Here is a 23,644-nt window from a genome sequence, read left to right as displayed (position 1 = left end):
TAGTCTTTCTGGAGCTGGTATGTGTAATTCTGATTGCCTTAATTTTTTTCTTTTATCGATTTATTTGCAAATTTCCTGCTCAGTTTGAAACCATTTAGCTTTATTTTCAATCTAGCGTTTTACTGTTGGTACTTTGGAGTTACGATTGAAAACTTGTTATCTGCTTCTGTATTTGCTTTCCTGCATTGCATTACAGATTTGGTTGGTAGAGGTTGGCTTCTGAGCGTGTATGCGAGAGGCCTGGCATAACAGAATTTGAGGTCCCACCAAAGCATGTTTAGTTTTGTTTTAAAGCAGATCGTGTTAAAAATTCGCTGTTCTGTAGACTTCCTTATCACCTCTTCCTTTCCTCCATTTTTGCAACTCTTGAAAGAATGTTATTTCTCTGAAAGCATGTGAATTGGCATTTTACTTTGGATCAAAAGATCTTAACATCTGAATTTCTCCTTCACTTGCCGTTCTAAGCACTGGAAGTAATACATATTTTACTCAGACTGTTAGTCACTGAAGTAAGTGCTTGGATCTAGTATCTTTCCCTACAAATGTGCCTCTTTTTTGTGTGTGGTTGTTTTTTGGTTTGGTTTGGTTTTTTTTTAACAACAAAGTGTATTCAGATACACAGAGCAGAGTATCTCCAACTTAAACAGTACAAAGATAAGTGATACATCTATGGAGATGGTTTCCAGGCTCCACAGGCTTGAGCTGGTGGGATGCTGATGCATCCTTCACTGATAGTTGATGTGCGTGGTTTATTAACAGGCTTTCAGAGGTTGAATGGCTGCAGAAATGACAAACGGGTGACCTAATCAACCATGACTAGACAGTATTTGGCCCAGAAGACTGGTAACATGGGAAATGGCCATTTCAGTGTGTCTGCTCTGTCTCCCAGAAAGCTCTCGTATGAATTAACAAGAAAGTTGTAATAGGTTATGGCTTGTTGAGTTGCACCTGGGTTCAACTGTCTCTCATTAGTCTGGAGACTTAGCTCTTTGAGAGGGGATGTGTTGGTACTCTGCTGAGTTTGCTGCCTGCCAGCTGGTTTTGTAACCATTGCTTGCTGTGAATTGTGTTGAAACTAGGAGAGGGAGAGAGTGCTTTTGTTTATAATTCACTGGCACAACCATTTTCCTGGTCAAGGGTTAGATTCCACAGTTTTTGCCTTTGTTCTCTTAGAGATTGTATCTGCCTGATTTGAGTAGCAATGGGGGACATGATGGCTTTTCACAGTGATATAGGAGAAAATAGTGTTGTACTGGTGGGTTAACCTGCATCTTCCTCTGTTTTAGATTGATTGACTCTGCTGTTAAGTTCAGCAGTATGCTTTCAGTCTCCCTTTGTTTATTTTTTTTTAACAGAGCATTTTCTTCCATAAGCCCAGCAATCTTGTTTTCTCATTCTGCTGTCAGGATTAACAATGACAGAGGAGCAGAAAAAGGCACTTGAGAATCTTCTGTAGTAGAAGCAATTTCTGCAGGCTTTTCCCCAAAGTGTACTGATGAGCACATGTGGGTATTGAGGTCTTTGGTCTTTGTCAAGTACTGGGCATTGACAGAAAATCGGTAGCTGCTACTGCTTAAAGATTCGTCAGACTCTTTTAATCTGAAGATACTTAAGAAGGGAGTTACTTCTAATAAGGGTGTATTAGCAGGGTTGCTGAAGCCAGAATGTGACTTTGTCCTCAGACTGTTTGCTAAACGAGTGTTAAATATTAGTGCTTGTTTTTAATGAGTGCCAGCAAGCAGTCACCCATGACCAGTTCTATAAAACTGTTTCCAAGTGCTATATTAAATGGAGTGTAGCTTTTATAAGAAGGTGACCTACAAAGGAAAAATACTAAACTCCAGGAACCTTCAAGTACTTAACATTTTGACCAATGGGCTGAAAGGGTCTTTGGCACAGTACTAATGAAAGACTTTCTTTGGTCCTGTGACAGCAAAAACAGCTTTGCACACTCTGCTTAGAGGGTGAATGTAGTTAGCCTTTTAGAAACTGTGGTGTGTCTGTATTTACAAGCCTGTCAGATTGAGAGAATGTAAACTCTAAATGACAAAGCTGTTATTTTGGAATAACTTGGTACGTGCAGAAGTTAGGGAAAGTCAGGGAAAGTTTAAGGTCCTGTGCTCTTCCAGTTATTTGCTTACAGTCCAAAGAACATAAGCTGATGAAATGCTGAAAAATGTGCAACAGGCTTTTAGGAGAAATGGCATGGCATGGCACCACCTATCACTGTTTTCCCCTTACGAAAGACTGGTTGATAAAAGGTCAGTTGACAGAATGGCCACAGAGAAGTTGCTGAAAAAAGCAATCTGGCTAGCTGAAAAGTATGTTACAGGACTGCAGTTAGAAAAATAGCATTTTTATGTTATAGCCTTGAATGTATCTTGGCCATTATGCTGAATGCTCTCGAGTTACTGAATCTGGCATGCTGCCCCAAGAAACATTAAATGACTTGAATGTCATGTTAAACACTATTAATCATTCATCTGATGAGATCAAGATAAACAAGGGCAAAAGCTCCAAGTCGTGTCTAGACTTCATGACTTCAGTTTAATATAGGGGATAACAGTGGTATTGTAAATGCAGCAACGTATGTTTTCTTACTTGCATTTGAAGAGGAGAATTGTATACAAGTACTGAGTTGTATAATGTCCCACAAGTAAGTGTCAATCGAGACATTTGCTTTTTCTGAACTATATTGCCTGTGTTACAGTGTGATCGTACCAAGGCAGAGTTCTCTCGGGACACAGTTCAAAAGAGAGTGGGGGAGCATCTATCAGCAGCTGAAGGAAGCAACAAGAACATTAGAGCAGATTCAGACTGCATCACGCTTTGGCGATTCCTGCGATGGTAGCTTTAGGGCACCGGTGAGATCTTCATAGTGAATTGGCATCACAAACAGTTGAGCTTTGAGACATGCGACTTCATTAACTCCAGAGCTTAATGCTACCTATGTATGTGCACGGTCAGCGAGGCCCTTGAGTAACTAAGTGATGGCTCTGCCCAAAAAGGAACCCAACACAGAAAAGTTTTGCCCTTTTTGGGGTTTAGGATACTTCTATTGCATTCAGTAGTGTTACTGGTTATTGTGTGCACTTCTGGTTCTGCATCAAATACCATACATGCAACTGGTGAAAACTGACATTCCTGAAAGTCCAGTCCTGGAAGCTGCTGGGAGTTCTGAGAACACAGCAGCCTGTTGAAGTGATCATTAGTTTAACTTCCTTTAATCCATGCCTAGCTAGGGTCTTAGGCTCCTTTCTAAGTGATGAACACTACCGAAAGGAGGACTGATGATCACTTTGCCATCCAGATGATAAAGGTTGAAAAGAAACTTGGCCTTGCACATGATCCACAGATCATTCTGTAGAGGATCTCAGTAAAATGGGAGTTTATGCTCCCTTTGTTTCTGTTGCACTATCCTGAACTCCTTAAATCCCTTGGTTATCTTAACCAACTTTATCTGATAGCAAAAATGTGAGTGACTTCTGCCAGAGTAGTATTGGATCAGCTAATCAACCCAGGGATCAGAGTGGTGCCAGAAGCAACGTAGAAGAAGCTGAGGGTGAGGGAGAAGAGGACCACTTTTGACAGACAAAGCTTCCTAGTTGGCTTCATTCAAGTCTGACTTACGTTTCAGTTTGCACATTCTAATGAACACAGATTGACTTTTTCTAGCAAAATTGCAGTCTGAAGTGATGAACAAGAGCTTGTTTGTCACCTGTGCAAGTAGCAGTCGTGTGCAAACTTTCAAACTTTCTAGAAATCTTTAAACTAACATCAAGAAACTACAGACCTTGAAACTACGCTTTTACCACTTGAAGTTCAAAGAACACAACTTTCTCAAAAGTGGGGAAAAGGGTTTCTGGAATCTTTCTGTCATTGCGACTTGCCTTCTGACAGGCTTTTCCATAGTAAGGGCAATAGTAAACCATGTGTCTGTTCAGAGATTTGAGAGCGATAGTATAAAAACTGTTAATCTGGGTGAGAAGGATAAACTGTTGTAGTAGACAAGAGAATGATATTACGATTTCTAGAGTAGGTTTTACTGTAGTTTTCTCTGTAACAGGGTCTTTGGCTAGGTGATCTGACTTTTTTGGACTGTATTCAGGCAACAAATTCTTGTACCAAATGTAAATTTTTTTTTTTTTACTTCTGTGCCATTGCTATAAAATAGTGAGATTTTAATGTTAAAATAAACATATTTAACAATGGGCACTGTGCAATTGAGCTCTTGGGTTTCTTGCTCTTGTTTGCTCTGGTGCTCTAAGTCTTGGTTTTGATATTAAACCTTTTCTATCCCTACCAAAGCACACTTGGAAATTCTTGTTTAGATGATTATCTGTCCCTGGAAGTGTGTTGCCTGGAGCTCTGTACATACAAAGTGATATAATTGTCTGGTTTCTACCTCTTTACCTTCTTGTCTATCGCTGTTGTCACAAAAGAATCGGGAAAACTTCGCAAAATAAAGTGAATATGGATAAACTAGTATAACTATTTTCTTGCAGCCATTGTCACTCGTCCTTCAGCTTTAGCTTATTCCCTGGTACCTTTATTCAACTTGGGATGCATTTATACTTCTGTACTCATAGGTGCTTGCTAGATATCTGTACTAATGTTGTTTGGTAGCTCTAACATTATGAATTTGCAAAGGGGGTAGGATTACAATTGGAAGGGTTGTTTGGCATTTCCATAGAATTAAGTGTCCAGGCCCTCTAGAGTGTAGGTTTAGAGAAGCCATGATTTCTGATTTGTATGAAAGACTGCTTTGCTGCATATGTGCAGCAGAATAATGACATCTGATGATTGCAACAAGTTCACTTGTTACAAGTGGATGTAAAATGCTCTAAAGACTTCACAGAATTTAGTCAAAATTTGAGACTGTTTTTAAAAGAAATTCAGTAAATTAGATGACGTAAAAGAATATCTGAAACATTAGCAGAGTGCAAATCCTTTTGGCCGATGATCTAGAAAGTACAAAAGCAAAAATTATTATGGAAGCACTTGATTTAGGGTATGCTATACCTCATTAAAAGTGGAAGTATGAGAGTTTTGTTCTGGGCTCTCATTTCTTGCATTGTGCTTAGGCAAGTGAGATTATTTGCTCAGTGTGTTCCCCACTTTAAAATGTGATTCTGTGGGCAGAACTTAGGACCTGTTTTCAACCATTTCTAAAACATATGCTTGCGTATGCTGTTATGTTCTAGAATTATTCTTGAGTTTGATACAGTCAGCCAAAGAAGAGAGAATATGGGAATCCTAAGATAGGAAGGAACTTGTCACAGCAGAAATTTTACAACAATATGCCTTCTGAACAAAAAATTTGTATTTTTTTCCCCTTTAGTCATTGTCTGAAGAATTGAAGGTCAATAGACTCCTTCAGATTTTCACATGAAGACTGGCATTGGTGCTGTACTCCAACTGGATTTTCAGCTTCCAGGAAACAGTTTACTGTTCTTTCTAATGGGATGTTACGGGAAGGAGTTGAGAGAGGACAGACGTTCTAGAACGGACCTCGTTTTGCCTCCTTAGCAAGAAAAGGACTAAGAAGCTGAGCTTTAGTTTTTTTCCTTGAATGCTAATTTTGCAGTTTAATGGCAGGAAGGAGATAGTAAAATCAATTCCATTTTCTGGCAGTAATCTGGACTGTATATATGATATGATTTCTTTTTATCACTAAAAGAAGCTCAGTAATGATTTGTTTGTAGGCATATTGCCAAAATGCAGAGATTTTGGACTAGTTCACAAATAGCAGTGCTCTTCGAGCTTTACAGTCTGTTCAGATTTAAACCTTCCCATCATTCTAGAAATGGAAGTATGTGGAGAGGGGGAAATGAACATTTTTTTGGCTTTGAGTCACTGGGCAGACTGCAATGAATACGGGCTTTGATTCCATAAGGGACCTTTCTTCCTTCAGTCCACCCAGTTTTGTAAATTAAAGATTACTAACTTGTTCACCCCATTCCAGATGGTCATTGTGTGGTGCCAGGGGAGGGAAATCTGGGGCAGCTAAAAGGCATAGCAGTGCTTCTCATATCAAGTACACTGGAACTTACAGAAAAGCAAGGCTGCTTTTTAAGGTGGCATCTTGGAAACGGAAGATTTCTTTTGTTTGTAAGATTGTGTAGACTATCATGAGCATCTTATCTAGTCTGCTATGGCAGGGGGCTTGGACTAGATGATCATACCATACTGTTTCTATGACCTTGAGTTAATTATTTATGATGTTGAAAACAGAATCCTAACCAGAGAGATCCATTAGTAGAAAAATACAGTAAAATTGACAGTGTGGGAAATAGTGTCAGTGAATGTTGCTGAGTCAGAATGAAACCAAATTTGTGTTTTATTAATATGCTTTCTGGTCCAACAGGACATGTGCCTATTTTATGAGGATTTAAGATTTAAGACCTATTTATCTCTTGATGTTGCCTGATGCCTTTCTCAATAGAATTAATGGGAAAGATAATTTAGGCAGTGAGAGTGTATTTAATACTGTCTTATGCAGCTCTAGGATCTGGCTAGAGCTGATCAATATTTCTATCAATCAACTGCTATAAAATATGAAATCATTGTCCAGACTTGCTCAGAGGAGATATTGACTGGAATGATAAATGAGGACGAGTAGACAGCACAAGGGATATGGTTTATGTACAGAGATCCATTTAGTCAATCAAGATGTCCTAGTATGGACAAATGTGAAGTCATACATAAAATGTGAAGGATATATACTATGTATTACATAGCAGAGATCTGCATTATGGATAAACAGAATTGGGTCAAGAACTCTGTGGTGGGGGGACCTCTTTGAAAGCTGAAGCTTCAGTGGCTACTGCAAGCCTGGGCTACAAAAGCAAGTCTTAGCATGTCATTTCTCTCTCAAAAACACAAAAATATTAAAGAATCTAGGTAGCTCACTGTAGGTTGGAAGAAGTCACATTTTATTTATTGAAAAATGAAATTTTTAAGCAGCTCATTCAGTTAACTATTTCCCCTCAACAAGTTAATAAGGCCTTACTCTAAGGAGAGATCTGTAATGCGGGATAAATGGACAATCAGATCTGATCTCTGTCTCAAAGTTCAGGACGTTAACCTGAACATTACTGATAATTAATAGATAAAGTATGTGGGGCTATGTGTGAGATTCCCAGTCACTTTGGATGGCATTATTGATAGATAATTCAAATTTTCAAGTTGTTAACCCTGATGTGGGAATAGGAGGGAGAAAAGGCGTAATACGGAGGAGCCAGTCTCCGTACAGATTGTGGGGCTCTCTTGGCTCGGTCATGATGTGCGTGGCAGCTTTCTGCATCAAGCCTGAAGGGTACAAAAGGCTCATTCTCTCTTTTTCTGGCTTTCTCGTACTTGTTTACCTTGGAAGCTGAAGTGTTAAATGGAGTCTCTGATGGGCCATGAGCATTGTAGTAAGCAAACAGGAATGTAGAACTTTTGTGCCCCCCCTGCTTTTTTTCCTAAATGGAAAGCTAGAGTGTATCATAATATGTAAGGGACTTGATAAGTCAACATAGGGTAGAAAACTACCACACCTCATTCCTCTAAAGTTATTGGTGATGTATGCCAGCTGAATATCCAGGCTTAGTGTTTTTTTTTTTGCTTGTTTCTATAATTCTTTTGGTACACCTTGGGAACAGGGATGTTTCTCTTTATTTGAATTTTGCTTAAAACTTTGATGTTCGTTACTGCTTTTCTTTGATAACTTGCCTTAGTCTAACTGGCAGAAGTGTCATACTAGTTTCTGAAATACCTTGAAAGTCAATCAAATGAGTAAATGTCCATTACTGGATTATGAGCCAAACAGAAGTGTCAGTTAAACAGAATAGATCTTCAGATTTGAACTAAAAATTTAGGTGAAGCATCTATAACAAAGTAAATGGATTCCTCTCCTTGGCTTGCCTTTTATTATCCTAAAATGCTAGATATGTTATAGAGGCATTAAGGCAGGCATAGTGACATTGAAACATAAAATAGAAAATAATCCTTCCCTAGAGGTGGGTAGGCTGCAAGCCTGAGACTCCATATCTGGGCTTTAATGAAGCGTGACTTTGAGAAGAACACTGCTTTCTTCCAAACCTGGTGAAAATATGTGCAGAATGGATTAGACGTGAGAGTTGTTCTCAGATACCCAAGAATGTAATAATTTTTTTGTTGGTTCTTTTAAATTCCTTCCTCAGTGCTGTACAAGGAAAGAAGACTTCTTTATTTGCCAAGAGCTCAAATCATAGTTTTGTAAGGAAAAACGGCGTCACCGTTCTCTGTTCATCTTTCTACAGAGCATTTTCTCTGTTTTTGTTTGTGTGTTTTTTCTCTGCAGTGTTCTGAGGATTATAAACACAATGATGAGTCACCTCAAGAAGATGAAGGGTTTATGGGTATGTCACCTCTTCTACAAGCCCACCATGCTATGGAGAGAATGGAAGAGTTTGTGTGTAAGGTAAGAACGTGTGGAAACTGCTGAAGTAGTTTCATTTTTTTAGAAAGCTCCAGTGGGCAATAGACTGTACTTACAGCAACTGTGCTACTAATGTGAGGGAGAGCAGGTACACACCATCCCTGAACAGGCATCTCTTGTAACAACTAGTAACACTACAGCTTCTCAGGATCTCAGTCTGTCGTAAATGAATAAATGGTAAAGCATGGAACAATGGGGATTACAAATGAGACTCTAAAGCTGATCATGCAATGGAGGAGTCTCTCCTGAGGAACACCTGTGCATGCAAAGCAGAATAAAAACCTTCTGGTTCAAGGCACTTTCATTTACAAGGTCTTTTTTTTCAGGTGTCTTCAGACTTGCCGATATTTTGCCTTTTCAGTACCATTTGCGTCCATTGTAGAATAAACTTTGCCCCCTAAAAGGAAAACAGAGCTGTATTAAAACTATATCTAAGTAAATCCGTTGTAGATTTTTCTAATTGCTGACCCTGGCTCAATTTTTGCTGCCTTTTAGAGCCACAGGGCTGTGTCAGTCTGTGGCCCTTCTTTTGCGAAAGGAGTGCTGACCCTTCATACACTTGTTCCTGCTGGTTTTATGAACTATTCTTTGATGTTTTTACAGAGGGACCCTAGTTATTTGGTGGGATTTTGTGTGGGGGTTGTTTTGTTGTTTGGCCTTTTTTAAAAATTATTCTTTTAATTATGCATCTTTTTCTTTTTTAGATGTGTTGTAGGGTGGACTGTGTAAAATTAATTCCCTCCGGCTGTTCCTACCTCAATTCAAATTTTTGGTTCATGAAGTAAACCAGTAATTTTCATGTTTAATGTATTTAAGAACCCATTCTTTAACTAGGTTGATTATTCTGAGTAGTTTTGTTTTGCTTCCATGAAGGAGCATGGAGAATTGATTTAAAAACCCTGGGCTCTTGTTGAAACTGAAATAAGAATGTAGCTTTTTAAACTTAGTGTTTCAGGATTCTTCAGGCTCGCTCGTGTATTACTAGCCCGACGACAAATCCAAGGAACACTGCAGAAACAACCCCGGTACATAAAGCAGTTCCCTGATACCCCTCTGCTTGGCAGTGCTGCTTCTGATGCCAGACTGAAGACTACATGTATCTTATGTTGCCAAAGCAGCGCTAAGAGCACTTGTGCACACTTCTTTTTCGTTTGGAACCAGCTGCAAGAATAGATGTGTGCACATACACCCTCTCCCCCCTTTAAAGAAGAAAACTGATGGAATTGAGAGTCGTTAATTTGTTGCCTTAACTGATCTGTCACCATTTGTTTTGGGAGTGTGGGAGCATTTTTTTTTCGATTCTGGAGAAGGGATTGGGCACTCCTCACTGGAATCTTGCCAGTTCGTGCTTTCTGACCCACGTTAGTGCTGATGGGTAGCTCTTTTGCTAGACTGACCTAAATGCTAGCAGATATATAGTCAGATTGGCTTGTGGTTGGAAGAACAGGCTTTTACTTATTTCTTGGAGAGAACTAGATGTAGGCTTCTTCAGTTAAGTGGAAAGGATGATCTGTGAAAATAACAGAACATGGAAATGAATTAAATGCTTTCCCTTCGTTAGCAATGAAAAAGCCAAATAGCTTTCCTGATCAGTTGAATGCTAAAGTATTTATTTTGGTGGTGGTGCAGCTCAACTTCATAATGATACCGTTTTGAACAGAGAGCAGTGACTTAAGCATTATATTTCAGGTGTAAAGCCTTTTCCCCAGATACTCAGTCAGCCCTTTTCTGTTTACTGTACTCATAGATTAACTCTTAAGGCTTTTACTAGTACACGTTTTCTGACTTTTGCCACACATCAGTGGAACTCAATTCCCTGCATTTAACTAAAATCTCCTAACCTCTAGGTATGGGAGGGCCGATGGAGAGTCATCCCCCACGATGTTCTGCCCGACTGGCTAAAGGACAACGACTACCTGTTGCACGGACACAGACCACCCATGCCTTCCTTCCGGGCTTGTTTCAAGAGTATCTTCAGAATACATACAGAGACTGGTAACATCTGGACACACCTTCTAGGTATTTTCAGCTTGCTCTAACACTAATTGGCTTCATTGCACTCTTTCTTTGGGAGCAAGATAGAAAGGGGTGTGGGGTGGTCAGCATTATCATTCCACTAGTGACCTGACAAACTAACAGGCTGGTATCCCTCTCCTAATTTTACCCCACCAGGTTTGAATGGGACTCCCTTAATTATGGCATTCAATACAAATGAATGAATTAAAAATTTCCTGGTCATTAATAAATTAGTGGTAGATATTCTCTTTTTTGCCAAGTGTGTAGGTGTTAATTGAGATCACATTTCTTGCTGCAGAATCACACTTAAGTTGCAACTTGAGTGGTTCTCAACTTGCAAGGAGCCTTGAAGGGAAAGGGTTTCTCTGAACTATGCCCTTCTCTTTTTTTTTTTTTTTTTTTTACATTTAGCAACATATTTTTTTATTTTTCTAGAATGTCCAACTAGTTGTCAGGCATCTTGCAAAACAAGTAAAAATACAGAGTCCATGCAAGTGTCTGTTGCATCTGTCTGAGAGAGAAATGTGGTTAGAATGCATAACTGAAGTAGGGCAGTACTTTATTCTGCATGTGTGTTGCTGGTTGTCATGCAGCTCCTGCCTTTATTGCTCCTGTACATTAAAGTCATGCTTTTAGAAAGAAAAGCTTCCAGTATGAATGAACTTGACACCTTCTTGCCTTACTGTTTTTCAGGATGCGTGTTCTTCCTTTGTCTGGGAATCTTCTACATGTTCCGGCCAAACATGTCCTTTGTAGCACCTGTGCAGGAGAAAGTGGTTGTTGGATTGTTCTTCTTGGGAGCCATACTCTGCCTCTCCTTCTCATGGCTCTTCCACACAGTTTATTGCCACTCAGAAGGTGTTTCCCGGCTCTTCTCCAAGTAAGTGCCTAGAGGACAGGGTAGGACAAATAGAAAACGTGGGAAAACAGGATTAGGGTTTAAGACTGGAGCCGAAGTGTGGGGGTTGTTCACTGCATGTACTTTGGAACACAGTTGAGCAGAGATTCAATGCAGCTTCTTCTAATTATTGTTTGTTTCAGCATGAGTTTTTGTGCTGTCATTTTAGTCTTAAAACTCCTTCATTTTCTGCTCTTTGGCAGGCACGTGCATGCATCTTGCTGCTGTAAGTAATATACCTAGAGCTTAGTTGCAGGACTTTGAATTTTTAATGCAGCTGTCACTTCTTGTCATTTCAACTATTCTGAGTAGCTTTGAATCTTAAACTTACGTAAGGCAGCTCCACAATGTGTATTAAGGTGTCTTGGTCTTTTGGCTTTTGCTACATGTTCTTTTTTGGCTGGCTGCTAAATATCTCATATTTCCTAAAATTACTCAACCCAGGATTGTGTAATCTGCAGGACCACCTCTAAAGTAACCTAGCAATTAAAATCCCCTGCTGAAAAATTAACTCCATCATCTTTTGTGGGAGCATTTTGCCAGGGTGTGGTAAAAAGGAATGGCTGTAGGAATTCCTTTTCTTCACTGGTGTATAGAAGAACAGCATGGTTGAAAAATTGTGACATTATTCCCCAGTGGTCACTTAAGCTGATGCCTGACTGACTCATGCTTGTCGGATACTAAAGTGTTTGTGTTGGCTGTGCTCTCAAAACATACTGTGTGCCCTTTTCTGTGTTCAGATGACTCTTGTGCTGGTTTTTTCCTCATCTGAAGCTTAAACCTGACTTTCCTTCAAAAAGCTTTGGTCTAAAGGCTGCTGTATGTATTGCTGACGACTGTCCAAAAATGGCCTTACTAGCTGTCTATCAAGGTAAATCCATTAGTGTAGGAGGGCACTGGTGGAAGAGTTGCCATCAGGAAGTTGCAGTAGTGAGAATAACTTTATTTTGCAGTGAGAAGTAGACAGTTGGTTTACTAAAGAGGAGAGTGTTGGTATGACGACTTCCAAAGGTTCACATTTCTTATCAAACTGATTTTTTGTTTCCTTCTAGGCTGGATTATTCTGGCATTGCACTTCTCATAATGGGCAGCTTTGTACCGTGGCTGTACTACTCCTTTTATTGCAACCCTCAGCCTTGCTTCATCTACTTGATTGTGATTTGTGTCCTGGGCATCGCAGCCATAATTGTCTCACAATGGGACATGTTTGCAACCCCTGAATACCGGGGTGTAAGGGCAGGTAAGATCTGAAGTTAACTGTTTTGCTCCTTGCCTGCCTTTCCTCCTTCCCACTTGCCACTTGGAAAAGCCACCTTGGGAAGACTTGAGAGCTTAATTTTATAGAGAGCTAATACTCTTGGATTGGGAGCCTGATGGGTTTTCTTTCAGCATTTATTGTAGCCAACTGGATGCACAGATAAGGGCTGGTGCAAGTCCTGGAAGTGCATTCCTGAAATGGACAGTAACACATGCAGTAGGAAAGGTAGTGCAAAGTATTTCTAGCTATATCTAGCAACTTTGCGCTCTCAAAAAATGACTGACTGCTTGGTGTGTGTATGAGTACTTCTGCTGTTTGCTTTGGTTTTGTAATACTACGCTCAGACAGGTTGAATTAATCTGACTAATTTGCCTAGATAAAATATGTATTTAAGATAAAAAGCCTAGTCTTTCACTTCACATGATCAAAAGAACAAAACCAGATTTGGTTTCCCATTCTGAGGTAAGAAGAAGGAGAAAGCTTTAGGGGACAGCTATGTAATGTCCACACAGCTGGGCTGAATAGTAATATTTCTTGTTACTTAACCTGCACATGCTGTCTACAGTAAATCTAGATTTCCTGGACAAGCTATGGGTGTACCCTCAGAGTTCAGCCTTCCAAACTTAAAATCTGTGGATGGGACATGATTATTCCCCCTACGCACACTTTTTTTTTTTTAACAAGATTTCTGTACTTGCTGCTAAAATCTAAATGAATAAACCATGTTCTTGTATATGGTAGATCAGATGAGCCACAGATGCTACTTTTCTGTTTCCTAGGACTACTTGTACAGTATATGATAAATAATCTCTTTATTGTCTCTCCTTGTTTTGCTCTTGAGAGATTATGGTAAAGTGAGACGTAGTTCATGTAGTCTCAGTGCCCTCTACAGTCCGAGATGTGTAACTGGCTTAATGTACATTAGAGCTGGCAGACACAATCAGTAAATTAAATATTTCAGTGTCTGCTGGAACATGTAATTAAGGAGCTCCTGGTATATGAGGGAAGTCTGTGCATTAACTTCTGCTCCAATAAAGCTCTCCTGGGGACCTCCAGCTTCAAGAGTTGTCACCTTTCAGCTGCTTTGGCAAATACCGAGTTTTCTTTCCGTAGCTTTTGCGTTTTCGTTGTCTCCCTTTACCGCCACTGTGTTCAAACCTGACTCTCCCACATTTTCTTTACCTCCCAGGAGTATTTCTAGGTCTGGGTCTTAGTGGGGTTATTCCCACCCTGCACTTTGTCATCTCTGAGGGGCTCCTGAAAGCAGCCACAATGGGGCAGATAGGCTGGCTGGCACTCATGGCATGCCTGTACATCACTGGTGCTGCACTATATGCCGCCCGCATCCCGGAGAGATTCTTCCCTGGCAAGTGTGACATCTGGGTGAGTCTACAGAATGACTGGATGAGGAGACCAATGTGAGAGCTGGTTCCCCTCGAGGCTGGAGGATGTTGTGTCAATGTTTTCTTACTGCAAGTATCAAACTGCTGCACCAGAAGCACAGGTCTTAAGGGGCAGAACAACTGTGTGCTCTCTGAGCCCGGCTTACCCAGTGCCTCTCTTGCTGAGTTATCACAAAGTAGCTGGTCTGAGGTAACTGCTGGTGTGCAGATTCACCCCAGCACATGTACTAGATGGCTTCAGCAGATGGGTAAGCAACTTTGTGAACCTTTTCTTTTTTGTGTGTGTGTGTTGAGGATCCTGCAAACACACATCTTACCGTGCTTCTGTGTGGAATAGTGCACAGTTGTTTCTCTGGTGTTCTGTGTGTTCTCTGGGATCTTCACCACATCTGGCTCCTCACCTTGTGCAGCCGGTGAAGACACTGGTTGGAGATGGTAGACTTTGGAGGGATCTCTGGCCCAGAAGAAGGGAAAGTGGGGTGAGCAAGTGGGTGGGTGGGGGAAACTTGATATGAAGGAAAGGATCGTGAAGACTGTGGAGGGGAAGTATGTGGGCAAGGTGTAAAGAAAGAATTGGGTGGAGCAAGAGTAGAGGTGAGAGGGAGGTAAGCCTTCAGAAGGCCACTCTACTAGTAGCGTAGTAGAAGACTAGAAGTGAGAATGAGGCTTGGGTGGTTTGAGTGGCTTTTTCACAGCACCAGTTTGCCAGGCTTGTTTAAATAGCCAAACAAAGCCTTGTTACGATAATGAAGTAGGCTCCAGAAGCACTGGTATACCACCAGCTCTTTTCCAAGCTTTTGGGGAGCCTGTAAATACACATTTATAGAAATTTTAAGAGCATTATCCATATTGGTATGGCTTCCCTCAAACAAGGGCACGCTTTGTCATGTCGCTCCCTCATGGTTTTCATTCTGCTGTACTATAATCAGTAGCATCCTGGGCATTCATTCAGAACCTCTGGTTGTTTCTAGGTTTTAATATAATACCTTTTTATTTTCTGTTCTGTTTCTCTGTGGCAGAGAAATAAAACAACAACATTCAAAATGCCTTTGGTAAAACTTATGCCTGTGACCAGAGCAGAGTTTCTGCCTGTTAACTGTATGAGAGCCCTCTTTATGAATAAACCACCAGTGTGTGTTGTGGAGGAACTAATTTTAAAAGTGTCCTGCTTAGGCCTTTTGCCCAAAACTCTGAAATTATCCTTGTCCCTTCACAAAGATGTGCTAAAGCATTTATGTAGCCTATTTGTTGATTGACCGACTGGTTAACATGACTGTGAAGAAAAGGGGGGGATCTGTGTGTGTGTGTAGAACTTGATTATTTTCTTAATGATAAGAAAGAGGTGGGCTTTAATACACAACTTGGAGAACTTTGCAGCTTGTGATTTGAGGTACTGCTACGTGTTACTGTGTACTTCAGCTGAATGTGTGGCTTTTTTGGAGACAGGGTAGCACTAGAACCTCAAGAACCCCAGCTGAATGGAAGTGTTTTCTTTCCTGCAGTTCCACTCCCATCAGCTGTTTCACGTCTTTGTAGTGGCTGGCGCTTTCGTGCACTTCCATGGGGTTTCGAATCTCCAGGAGTTCCGTTTCACAGTCGGAGGCGGCTGCACGGAGGAAGATGGGATGCAGTAAAACCAGCCTTCAGCCCAAGATCGTAACCAAAACAGTGCCGCGAGCGCGGCTGAAGCATACAGGCTAGCAAAGTGAATACCTAAGAAGAATCCAAGTTTCAGCTGATGGGGCATGGAGCTTCATGGGGATTCTGACTAACCAAGATAAATTTTATACCTCAAGCAGTGGAATGAATCAATTTGAAGACCAGGAAATTCTGAAACCCTAATTTATTCTTGGGATCTACAGATTGAGCTACAGAGGACCCTTTCCAAAATCGGCTTCTGTTCAATGCCATATTTATTTGTAGAATTGGGGAGGGATAGCTTAGCAGTTTCCTTTTTTTTTTTTTTTTTTAAAGGAAAAAAAAAAATCAAGGTTAAATTTATATCCTCTTGGAGGGTTTGGGAGTCGATTTTAGATGCTCTTTTGGGAGAAAAACAAATTGTAAATAAGATTTCTAACTTTCTGTTTAAATAAAATTTATATAAATGTTTTAAACAATGGGTGGGGGGAAAAGGGTTTTTGTAAAGAATGCAACATGCAAGTACCACACACTGTTTCAATTTTGCACAAAATAAATGATTGCAGGAGGACCAGGTAAAATTCCCAGGAGTGAAGCATGTTGGCCCTGCGGGTTTTCCTGGTGGCCAGTATGCCCTGGGCAGTGTGGGGCCCTGGCCAGCACTTGGAGTAGGTTCAGTACATGTACGCAAGGGTTGTGAGGGCTGGATTAATCCCGTTGTCATCCAGGTCACAGCGCTAGCAAGTTTATTTACTCAAGTAACTGGAAAGATGTATTTGTGCCCTGCCTAAGTGTGTGGGGCAGCTGCTTTCCGAGCTCGCGTGGCCAGTACAGTTTTGGATAGTGGGCCTTAGCGAGTTGTTTTGATTCTCATCATCTGAATTAGAGCGTGATGGGACAGCTGCATGTGAAATGGGAAACAGCCCAACTCCATCAGTGCCTGCCTATACCCAAAGGCCCCTGTTGAGCAGACGGTTGCCGTTGGTGGGCCTGCTCTGTTTTGTGTGAACAAATGATGGTAATACACTTATCAAAAGATAGTTGAGCATGTGAGGGGAAAGGGAGGTGGGGTTAAGATGGACTGGAAAGAGGAAGCTGTGTGCTCCAGGACTTGGAGTTAACAGTTACTGCAGACCTCAAGCACATTACCTTCTCGTGTGTCAGGCTCCATATACCAAGGGAGTTTGCAGATTTTTCCTCTCAACAAGAAAAATCTGTAATCAGCCCAATGCGGTTCCATATTTTTTTTTTTTTCCTAGGGTCTGCTTCCCATCTGTGCTTTTTTAGCAATGGGACTGCTGGTATTTCTTAAACCTAAAACTAAGAGTTCAGTTGGATTGCTGTGGAGCAGACGCACCTCCTATATAAGGGGAGGCATATACGCTTCTCTTCTGTAATTGATGTAGCTTGATCTTTGGAGCCCAGTCAGAAGCCAGACTGAAGGAGAATCTTTGGAGTCGAAAGATGAAACTTGAACGTTTTGTTTGTTATGGCACAGGTATTGCTTGGAGTGTTTAGTTGGAAATTCAGAGCAATTACCTCTCTCACAGATGAGTTAAACAGCTCGTAAAGTGCTGTATTTCACCAGGAAGGTAAGGGGTGTTTTTTTGTTGTGTGGTTGGGGGTTGGGTTGTTTTTTTTTTTTGTTGTTTTTCTTTTTTTAGACTCCTTCAAGTTTGAATTTTTATCCTTCAAGAGAAAATCATAGATTGCAAAGATCTTCCCATACCCTGGATATCACAGTGTTTTTGGGGGAGTTACTTTGCCAAATGGAGTCAAGAAGCATAATGCCTTCCTAAAGTTGACTGGATATTAAGGCTTCACCCCTCAAATGGAGTCTTTGTGAAGCCTCTGAGAGCAAGGTCAGCTGCAGAAGAGGTGCTGCAGCAGAGTCTGCGAGCTTAGAGGGATGTGTTCTCAGTAGGATCACTGCACTGGATGCCTGTAGGGCCAGAAGTTGTTTATCACAGGTCTGTGTGGTACTAAAATGAAGTAAAGAGCAGTATTAATTTGGATGTAAGGGCTAATAGCGCTGGCATCCTGGACGAAGATGTAGAGTTGCCTGGCAGGAAGCGGACTGGTGTCTGTGGAGAGCGTGGTACATATCAGCATCAGAGCTGTCTGTCAGGTGCTTTGGGATACCTCTGTAACAGTACCAGCAGAAGTGGCAGCCTCCGTCCTGGGTAATCCCACATTCACTCCTGGAAGGGTGATTGTAACCTGGTCCTACACAGCACAGAAAGAACTATTACAAAAACACAGTACTCCACCTGCTATTCTTAACCCAGTCAGTCTCTCTGTTCAAGAAGTTTGTGTGTTCCAATAAAAACAACCTAGCTGTGCACTTTTCTGTAGCTCTTGCTGAGAACTCTTCCCAGGTTGGCACCTGAATGCCTTACTCTCAGCAGTCAGAGGCTTGCTTGCTCTGTGTGCAGGTTATTGCCATAGAATAGTTAGGACCTACAGCTTCTTTCCTTCCCCATTAAATAGTGGCCTTGTTCAGTATATTTCTTTTTAAAAATTGCTTACTGTTGGAAGCAATGAAGCACATTCTGGGGTTTTGATGGTTGGGGACTCTGGTGATGGTTCCATATAAGATGGGATCTTATTACTTGCTGTATTCTTAACTTCTGCTAATAAAAGAACCAAATGGATTATTGTCTAGTTTGGGTCTTTCTGTGCTGTGTGCGAAGCTTGAAAGAGTTGCTCTTGCTTTCTTCCTTCCCAGGGCTTACAGGCAATGCTCTCTAGGTAAAAGACTTCTGCTGGTGCAGAAACCAAACTGATGCCTAATGCCTTGTTTGTGGCTGAACCGGTGTTTGCTGTGTGCCTCGAGCAAAAGCCGGGGGGTGGGGGAGTTTGTGTGTCTGAAACATTAGTTCTGCGACGTGGCATCCTCCCGATGTCTGTAATTCACATCAAGTATGTGCCTGGTCTTCCCGTAAGATTTCAATACCGTCTGGTGCATTTAAACGTGACAGAAGACAAAGGTGTCCATGGACTGTGCTGCCTCCTAGTTACAGTGCTAATCTCGAGAGAAATCGATGTTTTTCCAAAAATCTAGACTTTTTATTTGCTGCCCACTGGAGTTGTCAGTTGTGGTGCGGGGCTGATGGTGCTGGAGAAGGTGGTGTTGGGTGTGTCTGGTGTCACCACTTTGTAAAGCTGCTTGTTGTAAGAAATCCTCTGACATACAGTAATTCTGAACTTGCAGAGAATAGAAAGCCTGGGACAACATGTATCCTGGCCCATGCCTGCTTGGTTTTGAGCTCTACCATATTTAAAAATAACCTGAGGACGAAGTGGGATTTGTGTTACTGCGAACTTTCATCTTTTCTTCTGGAAAGCTTAGCTGTACCCACGCTGTAGAGCGAGGGCAGAAAGCTGCAGGGTGGTCTTGCGGCTCGCAAGCCTTTCCCAGGGCTGTCTCCATCCCCCAAGCCTCCATCCAAACCCAGGCTAGCTATCATTTCAAAGGTTATCTGGTTTTGCATGTTCAGAGACACTAATTTTCAGTGGCTGTTTTCCAGTTCCTGATCTTGCAGATTTTAGAGCAGGCTGCACATGTACTGTCAAAAGGGCTTTTTCTTACGCTGCAGGCTGGGTGCCGGGGGTAACAGGCAGGCAGGGGAAAGGAACAAACTGGCCCGAGGAGTCAGACTGGGTGGAGAGTGGTGGAAGGAGCAGAAACTGTGATTTATGGACAGTATTGGAAAAACAAAGATGAAACATTGGGATCTGAAAGCTTGCAAGTAGAAAAATGGGCAGGAGGGACTGTGAGGGTGTGAAGAACAAGAGCTTGGGGGTGGGGGGGGAAGGTGTGGGTGCTGGAGACCTTGGTGGTTGTGGGCAAAGTTTTAGGTGAGTTGAGATTGGGAAGAGAAGTTCGGGGAGGCCTGGACTCAAAATTCCTGGTGTAGAGGAACCGCTTCCCAGCCTGTACCCATGTAGGGGATTGGTGGTGGTCTCCTGGTGCGCCGTGGGGCTGGCGGGGGTGGGCAGGAGCGGGGTTAGGCTGGGGAGGGAGTGGGGCTGGTGCTGACAACAGCCCCGTGCCTGGAGCGGGGCCGTCTGCTCCTTCACTGCTGCTCCTGAGCTGTCAGCAAACATCTGTGAGCTGCCTGGGTAAGATATGCCAAATCCTCCTCTTGTGCTGGCTCACAGCGAGTCTGGCCATCCACGGCTGTGCTCTTCATCGGTTACGTGACTCAAGATACATGTTCTGCAGTGACTTGTAAGAGAGCCAGCTTCAGTAAATGACCTGTGACAGCCTGAGGTTTCAGGATGGCCTTTTTTTGTTTTTTGTTTTTTTTTTCTCCTTCTTCAAAATGCAAAGCAAAGTCGAGGAGCATGGGGAACACTGGCATCACATTACACACGAATTGCACTAAAAGAAGCTGCCATGTTTGAATATGATTGGGTTTATTATGTTTTCAGAAAGCAGAATGATCCTTCAAAGTTGTCCAACTGGGCTAAAACTGTGTGTCCTACCTCTTCTGCATGTAGTTGTAGCCATGCTTTGCCCTCTGCAGAATCGCTTGCTTCATTCATTGCAACGGGTGAACTTATCCTGAGTGCGGATTAATGCGCTCCAATCAAGGTGAATGTCCAAGGCCATTGCCAGACTTCTTAATGAGCTGGAAATAAATGAAGCATATGATTAGGATGGAGAGGCCGAGTTTGGTTTAGCTTGAAGCTATTAGAGGCTTCCCTGCAAAACTGAGTTCTTCTATCCCTTTCATTTTTTCTCCCCTGTCTCCTGTGTGGCATCGAGCAATTTGCTTGAACCAAACTCTCCTGCTGATCAGTGCTGCTATATTTGTCTGGAGTGCACAAGCTGAAATTCTCCAGGCTGATTTCCAGGAGTGCTGAGCAGCGCTGTGCTCTGAATGAAGTTCCCTAAAAAAATTAGCTCCTTGGCGAGGACGTGTGTTATTTCCTCGGTCTGTACTGCTCTTACGAAGAAGGAATACCAGCCTTGAGCTCGCGGCGACATTGAGCGTGTCACATCTGATCAGCTTCAGCTATTTTAACAACGAGCAATGTAGGAAAAAGTGTGAGAGGAACCCCTCTGCGCAGCATCACCGGGGCAGCGCTGCCGTTCAGCGGCTGAGAGGACCGTGGTGTGACTGGTCCCTTGTTCCCGATCTTGCTCGCCGTCGGGAAGGTAGGCTCCTTGGGGAGGGATGCGGGTGTGAGCCCGGCGCCCCCGGGTGTGTGCAAGGGCATGGTTTGACAGCTCGGTCCTACTTTCCAGGAGCTTCTCCCCTCTAGTAAAATTCATGTTTGAACAGCAGAGCTATTCCTGTTTCTGAGCTGGGAGATGTTTGCACTGGAGACTCACAATGAGCTGGCTTATTGGCAGCTTCATCTCTATAGTGGCACAACTGGGCACAGAGGCTCTTCACAGTTGGCACAAAACCTGAAACCTTCTCGTTGTAAATGAGATGGGAAAAACATGCGCCTGGCTGGATTCCCAGAGCAACACTGTGTTTCCCTAACAGAGGCAAATGACACCCAAACCAGCTCCAGCAGCTATCTTTTGTTTTCATCTCGAGCCGTGCTGAACCTGTGCACGCGGTTTGAGGCTCGCCGCCGAGCTCCCCTAAACCGAAGCAGTTGCTCCCCCGCAGCCGACGCCAGACTGCGGGACCGACCTCTGGCTGGGGCCGAGGCAGCTCCCCCCGACTCGTGGGGGGGCAGCTGCTGCGGGGAAGGAGAAGCGGGAAGCTCGGTGCTGCGGGGAAGGAGAAGCGGGAAGCTCGGCGCTGCGGGGAAGGAGCAGCCGCTGCCACCGCCTCCCTGCCAGCTCCTGGCCGTGGCCGCCAGCCCGTGGCTCTGGCCCAGCTCCCCCGTCTCGCTGCCCTCTGGAGCAGCCGGGCTGGGTTTGCTGCCTTTGCCAGGGAGCCCCCTGCCAGTTTTGGAAGCGACACCATGTCCCTCAGAGCCCGGGCAGGAGGGGGTGACATCAGGCCCCAGCCCTTGCTGCTGGGGAGGGGGGGGGGGGGGGGGCGGCTGCGCTGCAGAAAACCACTGCTGGCCCAAATTTAGAGAAGCAGGAGCAGCGTGGGGCTTGGGCTAAGGCGTGACCTACAGCGTCGGGGGCTTCCCCGGCAGCTCCTTGTCCCCTGTGCCAGGCCAGCCCCTGTCCCCTGCCACCATCCCCGCGGCCTTTCCTTGAGGAGGGCCGAGGAAGCGCCTGTGTGCATCCCAGTGCAACGCCGGCGGGAAGGGCAGCGGCGGCCGCCTGGCCCCGGAGGAGCCAAACAGGGGTGTAAGGACAGGGCTCGGCACACAGCCCTCTCCTGCTGCCGGCGGGGGTCTGCCGGGGGGAAGGTGGGGTGCAGTATGGGGCTCCCAAAATTCAAGGCTGCAGCAGCGAGCAAAGCAGGGAGCGCCGATGAAATTCCCTGTGGGGCCCACGGGGGGATTTGCTGAAGAAACGGGCTCGGTGGCATTCAAGTGGGGCTGTTACAGGTTTGCGTGACGGGCTGCGTTGCTGCGGGTGATGTCACGGGAGGTAATGACAGCGGTGTTTGCCGGCTGGGTGACAGAAGGAGTAAAGGCTCCTTTCAAGTGGAGGTGGCAGAAGGGAACCTGCAGCTGGGGCAGGGGCCCAGGGATGGGGGGGGGGCTCCCCAGTGCTGGGGGGAAATGGCAGCAGCAACCCCCGCCAGTGAGGGTCCCAGCTGGTGGTGGAGTCATAGAGCGGATGGGAGTTTGATGCTCCTTCCCCAATTGCTTTTGAAAAATTCCTTCGTTGCCAAAGTGGGCGCAGCATTTGGCTGCCCTCAGCCCCCCTCCCCTGCAAGCAGAGGCTTGTGAGAGCCCAGGGTTTCTGCGCTGAAAGTACCGTTGGGTTTTACCAGCAGAAAAAGCATCCTGGAAAATATCCCAAGGAGCTCAAGTTTAAGAATAAAACCACAGCAAGACTGTGGTTTTTGGTCCTTCGCTGTGGCAGAGAAGGGCACACACCAGCCCCCACTCCCCCCCTTAACCCACTTGGAGCGTGCAGCTCCTCGCTGCAGCCGCTGCCATCCCCAGCCCGGGGTGTGCCAGGCTTTTGCTAAGTATAAGCCGACGCAGGCCAGCCCGCTGAAAAGCTGCTGCTTTTGTGCCCGCTCCCAAGGGCAAACAGCTGCTGTAAATCCAGGACTCGTTTTCCTCCTGTTCTGTAGGATGAAGTCATCCCTGTCTGGCCGTAGTTGAAGGTCTAGTCATCTGTCTGCTCTGTCCCAAGGCATGAGTCAAGGGCGGGCACACGTACGTGATGCTGTGCAAGGTGTGTGTCCCTGCCCGCGGCTCGGACACCCTCAGCACCCGCCACAGCATTCGGGAGGGATCCAGGGTTGCCTCAGCCTTCAGTGGGGAGTTTCTGAAGCCTGTAAGGGAGAGATTTCAGGTTCCTTCCCAGCTCCCCCTCCACCCACCTGGGAGGAAACCGGCTGCAGGTTTAGGGCTTGAGAAGCTCCTGATTTGTGCAGCAGTCAGGTGTGGCCGGGGGGGGTGTGACAGACACCCCTCCCTGCAGAGCACTGCTTGTGACTTTTTTCCCATTGAGTCTTGCCTTAACAGATTAATCCCCGATGCCTGCCGTTTGTGTGCTTACAGGGTTAGGCAGGATCTTGCAGGATATACAGCTGTGATTTATAGTGCCGTATCAGGATGGCAGCAGGATGCTGCTCGGCTGGAAGTGAGACATGGCTCCTCTCACAGCTGCTCTGCTGCTGGTCAGATCCTCTGGCCTCAGATCTCTGCTGACCTATTTTCATCAGCTGCGCCCAGCACGCAGCTGAAGAAGTTGGGAGCTAGAGCAGCTGCTCTTCCTGAGGTTTTTTCTCTGGCTGTAGGGCCACGAACAAGCCAGGCAAGCAGAACACTTCGTGGAATTTGCTTAACCCCATGTTGGAGACCAAAAATGGGTAGGTGTGCTTGGAGTCTGCTTTGCTAGCAAAAAACAAGCCAGC

The 23,644-nt window shown here is 44.1% G+C and overlaps 1 protein-coding gene across 3 annotated transcripts in view; it reads left to right on the top strand.

Annotated features, from left to right (window-relative positions):
• The window catches only part of ADIPOR2 (adiponectin receptor 2), a 46,295-nt gene extending 27,964 nt beyond the window's left edge, over positions 1 to 18,331 (top strand). For all 3 annotated transcript variants that reach the window (XM_042795320.1, XM_042795322.1, XM_009966524.3), the window contains 6 exons: positions 8,327 to 8,446; positions 10,312 to 10,483; positions 11,174 to 11,360; positions 12,431 to 12,618; positions 13,826 to 14,019; positions 15,542 to 18,331. In XM_042795320.1, coding sequence (XP_042651254.1) covers positions 8,327 to 8,446; positions 10,312 to 10,483; positions 11,174 to 11,360; positions 12,431 to 12,618; positions 13,826 to 14,019; positions 15,542 to 15,673 — 993 coding nt within the window. In that variant the 3' untranslated portion in view covers positions 15,674 to 18,331. The remainder of the gene's footprint in view (positions 1 to 8,326; positions 8,447 to 10,311; positions 10,484 to 11,173; positions 11,361 to 12,430; positions 12,619 to 13,825; positions 14,020 to 15,541) is intronic.
• The last annotated feature ends 5,313 nt before the right edge of the window (positions 18,332 to 23,644 follow it).

This window comes from Tyto alba, unplaced genomic scaffold (assembly GCF_018691265.1).
Source record: "Tyto alba isolate M040663 unplaced genomic scaffold, T.alba_DEE_v4.0 Super-Scaffold_21, whole genome shotgun sequence".
Lineage (NCBI taxonomy): Eukaryota > Metazoa > Chordata > Aves > Strigiformes > Tytonidae > Tyto > Tyto alba.
The sequence above is the reverse complement of the archived record's forward strand: the minus strand, read 5'-3'. Positions and strand labels throughout refer to the sequence as shown.